The sequence below is a fragment of the Scylla paramamosain genome, chromosome 39 (genome assembly GCF_035594125.1).
Source record: "Scylla paramamosain isolate STU-SP2022 chromosome 39, ASM3559412v1, whole genome shotgun sequence".
Taxonomy (NCBI): Eukaryota; Metazoa; Arthropoda; class Malacostraca; order Decapoda; family Portunidae; genus Scylla; species Scylla paramamosain.
In genome coordinates, this window is record NC_087189.1 from 6,365,001 (window position 1) to 6,377,500 (window position 12,500).

Genomic DNA, 12,500 nt, shown 5'->3' on the forward strand with positions numbered 1-12,500 from the left:
GACCTGGAAGAAATTGTCAGTATGGAGGACTATGATATCATCGGCGTGACAGAATCATGGATAAACACATCGAACAGAGACTTTTTAGCAGAATTTTCGTTGCAGGGCTACAATTTATTTAGCTGTGAAAGAGCGCTCAGAGAAGGTGGTGGAGTACTTCTTTATGTCAAATCAAGTCTTCGCCCGCTTTCGAAACCAGCTGAAAAGATAAATAATATTGATGTCTCATATATTCAACTTAGCTCTAAAGCTCGAAAACTAGTAATTGGTGTCATTTACCGACCTCCAGGACAAGTACACGAGACTGACAACAAACTATATGAACAACATATCACGCAGGGAAGCCAGAGGACGCCTGACTTCTGATCTTTCTAAAATTTCTGATTGGGGCAGAGCAAACTTGGTATTGTTCAATGCCTCAAAAACTCAATTCCTCCATCTATCAACTCGACACAATCTTCCAGACAACTATCCCCTCTTCTTCAATGACACTCAACTGTCCCCCTCTTCTACACTGAACATCCTCGGTCTGTCCTTTACTTATAATCTGAACTGGAAACTTCACATCTCATCTCTAGCTAAAACAGCTTCTATGAAGTTAGGTGTTCTGAGACGTCTCCGCCAGTTTTTCTCACCCCCCAGCTGCTAACTCTGTACAAGGGCCTTATCCGTCCATGTATGGAGTATGCTTCACATGTCTGGGGGGGTTCCACTCATACTGCTGTTCTAGACAGGGTGGAATCAAAAGCTTTTCGTCTCATCAACTCCTCTCCTCTAACTGACTGTCTTCAGCCCCTCTCTCACCGCCGCAATGTTGCATATCTAGCTGTCTTCTACCGCTATTTTCATGCCAACTGCTCCTCTGATCTTGCTAACTGCATGCCTCCCCTCCTCCCGCGGCCTCGCTGCACAAGACTTTCTTCTTTCTCTCACTCCTATTCTGTCCACCTCTCTAACGCAAGAGTTAACCAGTATTCTCAATCATTCATCCCTTTCTCTGGTAAACTCTGGAACTCCTTGCCTGCTTCTGTATTTCCACCTTCCTATGACTTGAATTCCTTCAAGAGGGAGGTTTCAAGACACTTATCCACCAATTTTTGACCACTGCTTTGACCCTTTTAAGGGACTGGCATTTCAGTGGGCATTTTTTTTTTACTAGATTTTTGTTGCCCTTGGCCAGTATCCTTCCTACATAAAAAAAAAAAAAAAATAGCCGAAATTTGTTCAGAAAACGAAACCATAATTGTTGGTGACTTCAACCTAGCTGTTAACAGATGGGGCGATCCTTTAAATTCACACTCGGGACACGATTTGTATAACAATCTTTTAGAAAGCAGTATGGATCAACTTGTGGAACATCCTACTAGAGGTGATAATATCTTGGACCTTATTTTAACCACAAATGAAAGCATAATCACTAACGTAGAAGTTGGTTCAGAGTTCAGCACCAGTGACCACCGGGCGATTACATTCAGTATCAAAACAAATGAGATCCTTCCGAATGAAAGTAAAGAAAAAGTACCTGATTTTCATCGGGCAAACTTTGGTAAACTCAGAAAAATTTTGGCTGAAAGCAATTGGAGCCAATTATTAAGTATAGATTGTATAAATGAAGCGTGGAAAACATTCACACATAAACTTAACGTAGCTGTAGAATCCTCTGTTCCACTGCGAAATAGGCGCTCGATCGCCAACAATAAACCGAAATGGTGGAACTCGGAAATAAAGAATTGTCTCTCTGCTAAAAAACGCGCATACCAGAAATATAAAATAACTCAAAATGAAAGAGACAAGACCGATCACGACCAGTTGCGACGCCATACTAAAAAACTTATCAGAGACAGCAAAAAGAAGTATGAACTCCATATTGCAAACAAAAGCAAGTCAAATCCTAAAGAATTTTTTAGTTACATCAGAAATAAAAAGGTATTGGCTTCAACTATAGGACCAATAGCTCTACAAAATGGAGAATACACGGATGACGAAATTGAAATGGCTGTCAAATTAAACGATTACTTTGCGTCCGTCTTCACGAAGGAAAATGATACAGAAAATCAGCCAACAGCCAAAAATTACAGTAATAGTGTCTTTTTAAATACGTGCGATGTCAATGAAAGTGAAATTCTGCGCGCGATAAATGAAGTCAAAATAAATAAAACACCTGGTCCTGATAAAATTTCTCCACGGATACTAAAAGAGGCTAAGAACGAACTTGTTAAACCATTGTCCATCCTCTTCAATAAATCGTTAAACACACGTAAAGTTCCTGATGACTGGAAACTAGCAAACGTAACTCCAATTTTTAAAAAAGGTGACAAATCCCAAACTAAAAAATTATCGACCGATCAGCCTCACCTCAGTGGTAGGTAAGCTAATGGAAACAGTTTTGAGGGATAAAGTTGTATCATTCTTAGAAAGTAACAACATAATAAACGAGTCACAACATGGATTTAGAAACAAATGGTCATGTTTAACTAACCTACTCGACTTCTTCCATGACATATATGAATTGTACGACAACACCAGAGCAGTCGATATTATATACCTGGATTTCCAAAAGGCTTTTGACAAAGTTCCGCATAAGCGTCTTATCAATAAAGTAAAAGCCCACGGTATTACTGGTGACATCGCAGCGTGGATTGAGGATTGGCTGTCAGACCGTAAGCAGCGAGTAGTAATAAATGGTAAATCTTCAGATTGGATTAATGTAACCAGTGGCGTTCCTCAAGGATCAGTTCTGGGGCCGATTCTTTTTATTATATATATAAATGACATCGACGAAGGGATAAAATGTAAATTATCAAAATTTGCGGATGACACAAAAATTGCAAATAAGGTAGATTCGGAAAACCAAAGACAACTTTTGCAAAGCGATATGAATACTCTCATCGAATGGTCAAATGAGTGGCAAATGAAATTCAATATTGATAAATGCCACGTATTGCATTTAGGAAATCAAAATCCTCAGGCAATATTCAGTATGGATAACACCCCCATACCGAGTGTGGACAAAGAAAAAGATCTAGGCGTCATAGTTTCAGCAGACCTCAAGCCAAGTAAACAATGTACCGAAGTCGTAAAGACTGCAAACAAATTAGTCGGTTTCATTGGAAGAGCTTTTACTTTTAAATCCGAGCAAATAATATTAACATTATATAACTCACTCATGCGTCCACATCTCGAATACATTGTTCAGTTTTGGTCACCGTACTATAAAAAAGATATCGAGAAATTAGAAAAATTCAACGGAGAATGACAAAAATGATCCCAAGGTTGCGAAACAAATCCTATGAGGAACGCCTTAAGGAACTAAATTTATTTTCTCTTGAGAAGCGTAGAGTAAGAGGGGACCTTATTACGTTTTTTAACATTTTTAACGGATTTACTAATATGAATATTGAAAAATACCTATCAGTCGATCGTTCAAATGTCACTAGAAACAATGGTTTTAAAATTGTAGGTAAACGTTTCAAAACAAATGAAGCCAAACACTTTTTCTTTAATCGCGTTGTAAATATATGGAACCATCTACCATCAAATGTCGTTGACTCAGGTACTATCGAAACATTCAAAGTTCGGCTAGACAAATACTTCGAATCTAATCCCCGGTTGTCACTGTTCATAACCGAATAACTCGAATAACTCTCCGAATAATTCTACTGACCTCCTGGGCCTCTGATCATGCTCGAAATTGCCCGTTAGCTTAAGTACACTCACCCTCCATACATGACACAGATAGCTCGGAGTGAATGGTCACTACTTTTGCTCTCGATCTGTGAAGGGCTGTGGATAGTCAAGAGCCCTGACAGTTGGTGACCATCATCGGGATTTAAGGTACCAGGGGTCACCGCTGCAGGGGGTAACTATACAGTGTGCGGCGTCCTGTAAAGGGAAGTGCACTTTTACAGTGGTTGTACGGAGCTAGGGCCTGATTGACTGCTGCCTCTCTTGATAGCGCCAGGCAAGGCTGCCGCACCACCTCTTTGACTCCACACTGTGTCTACACACACACACCACACAACACTGCCTACACGCACAGATAGCCCAGAGCTAACGGTCACCACTACTACTCTCGACCTGTGACGGGCTGTGTTTGGAGAGGGCCTGGTCAAGCATTGATCACCATCGGGAACTAAAGTACCAGGGATCAATGTTGCAAGGGGAAACCAGCGTACGGCGTCCCTACAGGGAAAGTATGCTATCTCAGTGGATTGAACGGAGCTGGGGCCTGATTGACTGTTGCCTCCCTAGAAAGCGCCAGGCAAGGCTGCCGCACCACCCATTCGACATACACACTGTGCATCCACGTACATAAAGCACACACCACATTATATTTACCAAGCTTTAACACCTCCCCCCACAAACACTAGTAGTCAGACGTAGATTACATTTTTCCTTTTCACTCTCTACTAAAATTCCATGTGGTTTTTCAATATCACATGGTTTCGCCTTTTTTCCTGCCAGCCTCGGCTGGAGGGAGGGGTAGGTGGGGAGGAGCCTTCTGCTTTGCTGTCCTGTCCCTATCACTGGTAGTTAGTAAATAGTCTCAATAAACAGCCTAGTAAGGACCTCAGGGTCTGTTGCTGTTTGTTTTCCTTTGTATTCCTTTGTATTTTGTATTCCTCCTCCTCCTCCTCCTCCTCCTCCTCCTCCTTCTTCTTCTTCTTCTTCTTCTTCTTCTTCTTCTTCTTCTTCTTCTTCTTCTTCTTCTTCTTCTTCTTCTTCTTCTTCTTCTTCTTCTTCTTCTTCTTCTTCTTCTTCTTCTTCTTCTTCTTCTTCTTCTTCTTCTTCTTCTTCTTCTTCTTCTTCTTCTTCTTCTTCTTCTTCTTCTTCTTCTTCTTCTTCTTCTTCTTCTGTGAGTGCTAGGAAACGTGACGCAACTGGCGCGCCGTCCCGGTAACACAAAGAACCATACCTTGTAACACTTCTGCGTCGCACCTCCACTACATTCAAAAGCCTCTAAGTAAACGTACACGAGTTTCTAAGGGTGTTTTTACGGTTCTAGTGAGATATTAACGAGATTTCCACATTACTAATAGGAAAAACGCTCTTGAGAACCCAGGTAATCATCTCTGTGGTCTTTAAAAATAGTCGTGGTGGGAGGACGAAGCATTTCTGAATACGTGCCAAAGGAGGAGAGAGAAAGAAAATAGTTTGTTGCTCCTTGTTTCGCGTTTTGGTGATCAGTCTTACCTTGAGTTCGTCTTTCCTTGGTGCGTGACGCTTGTTGTGATTGCTATCCTTGTTGTATTCTTTCTTTGTTTATATCTTACGTTGTGTGGCGATTGTGTCTGTCTCCCTGTGTCTTTGTCTCTGTCTGTGTATCTATGTGCTTGTGGATCTTTGTTTGTCTGTCTGTTTATATGTTCGTCTGTCTGTCTGTTCGTTTATCTTTATGTGTAGATGTTTCTTTTATATATGTCTGTCTTTTTATGTCTTTCTGTCATTCTCTCTCTCTCTCTCTCTCTCTCTCTCTCTCTCTCTCTCTCTCTCTCTCTCTCTCTCTCTCTCTCTCTCTCTCTCTCTCTCTCTCTCTCATTTACTTTTTACTCCTCCAACCTCGTAAGGTATTTATTTCTGACCTGTTTCCTGTAAGGCTTATGCCGCTGGAGAGTGGAGGGTGGGTAGAGAGCCTTTTGCTTTGCTGTCCTTTTCTTCTACTATCACTTTAGTAGTGATAGGTCAGGTCACCTCGTGAGAACCGCAAGGTCTGTTGTGACCTGTGTATCTATGAAACTCTGTAACTCTCTCTCTCTCTCTCTCTCTCTCTCTCTCTCTCTCTCTCTCTCTCTCTCTCTCTCTCTCTCTCTCTCTCTCTCTCTCTCTCTCTCTCTCTCTCGTTCTCTCGCTCGCTCTCTCTCGTAATTCAGCATGCATTACCACACCTCTATCATCGCTCTCCCTTCACCCCGTCAATATGCAGTGAAGGGCAGCAGTCTGGTTCATGCTGCCTATGTAACTGGTTTGGACAGGTAGAGTAGGTATCCAGGTGAACCTATTAGTGACAATAGTAATTATAATAGTATCTCCTCATCCCCCTCCCGCTTTTCAATACATCCTTCCCTCCACATATTATCTTTTTTGTCTTGTTCACTCTTTCATACTCCTCTTCTCCCTCCTTTTTGTTCCTTAATTTACTTACTAATCATCATCTCTCTCTTTTTACCCTTCCATGATTTTTGGAGAGAGAGAGAGAGAGAGAGAGAGAGAGAGAGAGAGAGAGAGAGAGAGAGAGAGAGAGAGAGAGAGAGAGAGAGAGAGAACGCTATGGTGTCCGTTATGAGTTGTATCCATGTATGTGCTTGTGTGTGTGTGTTAAAATACGTATGTTTTTATTTATGTATGCATTTATGTATGTACATATGAGTATATATGCAGATATATAAGTACGTATAAAACCTAAACTTATTTTAACTTCTAAACGGGAAAATGAATTAATAATATGAATTTTAAAAGAATAATAAAGTTGGAATTCTTTTACAGCGGATTGAACAAAATAAATTACCGCGTGAATGATGAGAAAAAAGATATGCCCTGCTCAGGGGTGCGGGGGAAATGTTACCTGATAAGGGATGAGGGGGAGGTGAGGAGGAAGAGCAGGAGGAAAAGTAGGAGGAGGAGGAGGAGGAGGAGGAGGAGGAGGAGGATGGGGTGGAGACAGATAGCAGACAAAACAATAGAGATAAAAGAAAGAAGAGAACATCACCATCACTATTACTATCACTATTACTATCACTATCACCATCACCATCTTCTTCTTCTTCTTCTTCTTCTTCTTCTTGGTGAAGTCGGAAATTCGGAAATGAAGAAAGAGGAAGGAAGGAAGGAAAGACGGAGGGAGGTAGGAAGGAAATAAAACGTAAAGGGAAGTAAGGAATGTGAATCATGAAGCTATAAAGTAATACACAATTATCAAGTCTAGAGAGAGAGAGGGAGAGAGAGAGAGAGAGAGAGAGAGAGAGAGAGAGAGAGAGAGAGAGAGAGAGAGAGAGAGAGAGAGAGAGAGAGAGAGAGAGAGAGAAACCATAATGGAACACTAAAAGATAAATAGGAATGCAGAATGGTGACGAGGAAAAATACCAATAAGGAAAAAAAAAACCGTAAATCGATTGAGGTAATATGAAAGAAGGAAAAAAAAAGGTTAAGTGGTGAAAATGAAGAATGTTTTGTTGCATCATTAACTGTCCAGAAAATTATTATTATTTGAATACCGACGTCACTGCAACATCCCACACACACACACACACACACACACACACACACACACACACACACACACACACTTGTTAACTAATGGGTGTATGTGTGTATATTTGTGCCAGAGAGAGAGAGAGAGAGAGAGAGAGAGAGAGAGAGAGAGAGAGAGAGAGAGAGAGAGAGAGAGAGAGAATGCAGTCATTATCGTTGTCATTATTATTGTTGTCATTTTTGTCAAGAATATAATGTTGTTATTGTTATCTTTGTTACAATTGTCGTATTTTGCGTTGACCTACTTTTTTTGTTATTCAAGCAGTAGTAGTAGCAGTAGTAGTAGTGGTAGTAGTAGTAGTAGTAGTAGTGGTGGTGGTGGTGGTGATAGTGGTGGTGGTGGTGGTGGTCGTCGTCGTAATGGTCGTGGTAGGGTTGGTGGTGATGGTGGCTGTTTGTTTCGTTGTTGTTGTTGTTGTTGTTGTTGTTGTTGTTGTTGTTGTTGTTGTTGTTGTTGTTATTGTCGTTGTTGTTGTTGTTGTTTTTGTTTATTATTATTATTATTATTATTATTATTATTATTATTATTATTATTATTATTATTATTATTATCGTTGTTGTTGTTGTTCTTATTGGTGGTGGTAGTGGTGGTGGAGATGTTGTTGTTATTATTATTATTATTATTTATTATTATTATTATTATTTTTTTTTTATTATTATTATTATTATTATTATTATCGATGTTGTCACGATGGTGGTGGTGGTAGTGGTGGTGGTAGTGGTGGTGGTGGTGGTAGTGGTGGTGGTAGTGGTGGTGGTGGTGGTGCATGTAACGTTCTCGTCGTCATCGTTATTATTATTATTATTATTATTATTATTATTATTATTATTATTATTATTATTATTATTATTATTATTATTATTATTGCTGTTGCTGTTATTGTTGTACTTGGTATTGTTTTTAATGTTATTATTGTTATTATTGTTATTATTATTATTATTATTATTATTATTATTATTATTATTATTGTTGCTGTTGCTGTTGTTGTTGTACTTGGTATTGTTTTTAATGTTATTATTGTTATTATTGTTATTATTATTATTATTATTATTATTATTATTATTATTATTATTATTATTATTATTATTATTATCATTATTATTATTATTATTATTATTATTATTATTATTATCATTATTATTATTATTATTATCATTATTATTATTACTATTATTATTACTATTATTATTATCATTATTATTATTATATCGTTTACAATATTTTAATTCCGTTACACACCGTGGTAGTACGAAACATGCTTAGTACTAGTGGTAATTTTGTTGTAATTATTGTTGTTGTTGTTGTTCATGCTTTTGTTTGTTATCGTTCTTGTTCTTTCTCTCTTACTACTATTACAACTACTACTACTACTACTCTTTCTTCTCCTCCTCCTCCTCCTCCTCCTCCTCATCCCCATCCTTCTCCTTCTTCTCCACCTCCTTGACGTCGTCTTTGTTGTGGATATCGTCCTTAGTAGTAGCAATAGTCGTAGTGCAAGTCGTAGTAATCGTAGTAGCACGAGCAGCAGCATGCAGTAGCGGCAATGACCACCCTTCGTTCTACTAATGCCTGTTATCAGTGTCGTTGCTCTAGTGTGATGGCGATGACAGTGGTGGTGACGATGGTAACGCCTCACCCTGACATCCCATCACCGTTAGCTGGCCAGCCCTCACCCCGTTTCACCCCGCCAGCCCCGCCCAGGAACGCAGCCGCATCACCCGCAGGAGAAGTGAACCAGCGCCCGCCCCGTCCTCCTCTCCGGCTGCTTCGCCCTCCACACGCCGCCCCAGAGTCTTTTCCGGCCGCAGGTGTGTGTCTGTGCGCGTCTGTGTTTGTGTGTGTGTGTGTGTGTGTGTGTGTGTGTGTGTGTGTGGATGGATATATCTCTGTGTTTGAATCCTGCCCTATCCTACCGCTGCCACCAATTGTGAGTGGATGAATTTTTACGTCATTTTATTTACCAAGTTATACAGTGCCATAGAAGGCCTGAGCTACACACTCTTGGTTCTGTGTCCATGTCTATATTTTTGCATGTTTTTTTCTGTGTGTGTGTGTGTGTGTGTGTGTGTGTGTGTGTGTGTGTGTGTGTGTGTGTACCTGGAAGAGAGGGCGGCCCAGGGTAAAAAAATACCATATATTTTTTTTACCAGCCTAATATATTCGCATAGTTTCCTTCTCTCTCTCTCTCTCTCTCTCTCTCTCTCTCTCTCTCTCTCTCTCTCTCTCTCTCTCTCTCTCTCTCTCTCTCTCTCTCTCTCTCTTACGTAAAGGTAAGAAGAAAGAAAAGAAAAACACACGAGTCTTTGAATTGTGTGTGTGTGTGTGTGTGTGTGTGTGTGTGTGTGTGTGTGTGTGTGTGTGTGTGGACTGGGCCGCGGTGTCGGTAAAGCATTGGAAGGTCGTGAGTTCAAGGTGAGCCTGCTACCGTAGTAACCAGCAGTAGTAGTAGTAATAGTAGTAGTAGTAGTAGTTGTAGTAGCAGTAGTAGTAGTAGATCTTGTTACTGTTTTGTTGCTGTAGAAGCAACAATAGTAATACTAGTAGCAACAGCAACAGTAAGATCATCATCAGCAATAGTAGTAGTAGTAATAGTAGTAGTAGAAGCATCAGCAACAACTATACTACTAGCAGCAGCAGCAGCAGCAGCAGCAGCAGCAGCAGTAGTAGTAGTAGTAGTAGTAGTAGTAGTAGCAGTAGCAGTAGTAGTAGTAGTAGTAGCAGTAGTAGTAGTAGCAGCAGCAGCAGCAGCCATATGAAATTTTCCATTCACAGCAAACAAAAACACGAACACGTTCTCTCTCTCTCTCTCTCTCTCTCTCTCTCTCTCTCTCTCTCTCTCTCTCTCTCTCTCTCTCTCTCTCTCTCTCTCTCTCTCTCTCTCTCTCTCTCTCTCTCTCTCTCTCTCTCTCTCTCTCTCTCTCTCACACACACACACACACACACACACACACGCACCAGTCACATGGCTGGACCAATGGGTGCACATGTATAGAGAGAGAGAGAGAGAGAGAGAGAGAGAGAGAGAGAGAGAGAGAGAGAGAGAGAGGTGGCGTTGTGGACAGGCTGGGTGGTGACTGGTGGCGATGGTGGTGGTGGTGGTGGTGGAGAGGACGGGGCGGGTCTGGCTGGAGGGAGAGCGCTGCGTGGTGGTGGTGGTGGTGGTGGTGGTGGAGGGGAACCGGGGCTGCTGGGCGGGCGTCTTGCACCTCCCGTCAGTTGCTGGTCGCCGCTGATGCTCCTGGGACGGACACTTACACAGAGGCGCCTCGATCACGACCTTAGCTGTACCTGTCGCGTGGGGGGCGGGGGGAGGGTGTCGCGTGGCCTGTGGTGCCCGTCAGTAATCCTCGTAACGTTGAACTGAACTGACTTCCCTTGTCTTGTGTCAGTGGTCGCCTCGCGTGCCCGTGTGTACATATGTGTGTGTGTGCCAGTGAGGGTAAGACATGCGCACATACTTGTACTGTCACAGCGCCGTTCTCCTGTAGCGGGTTGTGTAGAGTGTGGGAGTGTTGTGTGGTGGTTTGTGTTACCTGTGTTACCCTCGTCAGCGCAGCCATCAACACACACAAAGAAGGAAAAGCTTTGCCATGGATTCCGCCCGATGGGAGAATTACAGGAAGAATATTCGGATTCCCACAGAGATGATACATATTTTTGAGACTCTCCGTAAACCTAAGAAGAATTATCACTTTATTCGTGATTTGTGAGTATTACTTATTTGTGTGTGTGTGTGTGTGTGTGTGTGTGTGTGTGTGTGTGTTTCCTGTTTCATGGTGTATAGGGTCAAGTGATATTTGTCCTGTCGAGAGAGAGAGAGAGAGAGAGAGAGAGAGAGAGAGAGAGAGAGAGAGAGAGAGAGAGAGAGAGAGAGAGAGATGAATACACACTCATAGCAGTAGCAGACACAATCGTGGTAGTAGTAGTAGTTGTAGTAGTAGTAGTAGTAGCAGGAGCAGTAGTGGTGGTGGTGGTGATATTAATAGAAGTAGCTGTAGTAATAATGGTATTAGTAGCAACAGTAGTAGAAGTAGAAGTGACAGCATCAGGAACAGTTATAGCAAGTCGTAGCACAGTTGTAGTAATAGCAGCAGAAGTATATAACTAAAAATAATCGAAGCATTACTTATTGCAGTTGAAGTAGTAGTTATGGCTGTAGCAGTAGTAATAATAGTAATAGTATAATAGAATGGTAGAATAGTAGAGCAGCAATAGTAATAGTAGTAGTAGTCGTAGTAGTAGTAGTAGTAGTAACTATAGTATTAGTTATAGAAGTACCACATTTAGTATATATCTATTTCTTTTCATTATAGCAACAGTAGCAGCAATAGTACTAAAAGCAGCAATCATCAAAATAGCAGCAGCATTTCTTTGTATCCCACACGGCCAATTGGTGCATCCACGTGCCTCCCTCGGCGTGGCTGCGGGAGGTCGTTAGTCACATCCTGGTACAGAGAGTGGCCGCCTTTTCCCATATTTCCGTCGGGAGATTCCCTTTCTTGCACACTTTTCCTGGTAACTCATGTTCCTCATGCGAGCTATTGTCTTCCTTACTTTTTTCCTACCTTCTTCCCTCAGTGTGTGTGTGTGTGTGTGTGTGTGTGTGTGTGTGTGTGTGTGTGTGTGTATCTCAGTGTCTTCATTTTCCTCCTGCGAACTATTGTGTTTCCTAATTACTTGCTACCTTTCTCCCTGTGTGTGTGTGTGTGTGTGTGTGTGTGTGTGTGTGTGTGTGTGTGTGTGTACCAATGTCTTCAATTTCCATAAAGTGAAACTAGTAATTGAATGGAACGTGAAAAGAATGCAGCATGTTATCTGATCTCCTCCTCCTCCTCCTCCTCCTCCTCCTCCTCCTCCTCCTTCTCCTCCTCCTCCTCTTCCTCTTCCTCTTCCTCCTCCTCCTCCTCCTCCAAATACGAATAAAGGTTACCCTATTTTTATTCTCCATTATTTCTTCTCATCCTTTGTCTCACGTGTATACAATTTCTCAGAGGAAGAGGAAGAGGCAAAGAGAGAGGAGGAGAAGGAGGAGGAGGAGGAAGAAGAGAAGGAGGAGGAGGAGGAAATAGAAACAAACCAGAACAAGTGTCTAATTGTATACTAGGAAAGAAGAACAGGTGAGGCAGAGAAGGTCTTGCGCAACTCATTAATAGAGCGAGTGTCGTCCTAGACCTAGTAGAGAGAGAGAGAGAGAGAGAGAGAGAGAGAGAGAGAGAGAGAGAGAGAGAGAGAGAGAGAGAGAGAGAGAGAG

General features: G+C 41.5%; 1 protein-coding gene across 8 annotated transcripts in view; it reads left to right on the forward strand.

Annotated features, from left to right (window-relative positions):
* LOC135092127 (serine/threonine-protein kinase OSR1-like) overlaps positions 1 to 12,500 on the forward strand; it is a 160,978-nt gene that overhangs the window by 67,639 nt on the left and 80,839 nt on the right. For 6 of the 8 annotated variants that reach the window (XM_063990356.1, XM_063990360.1, XM_063990361.1 and 3 more), the window contains exon 3: positions 8,941 to 9,057. The exons of 1 other annotated variant lie outside the window; for it this stretch is intronic. In XM_063990356.1, coding sequence (XP_063846426.1) covers positions 8,941 to 9,057 — 117 coding nt within the window. Of the gene's footprint in view, positions 1 to 8,940; positions 9,058 to 10,552; positions 10,956 to 12,500 lie in introns of those variants that run through there. One more of the 8 variants, XM_063990362.1, reaches the window with a different exon arrangement.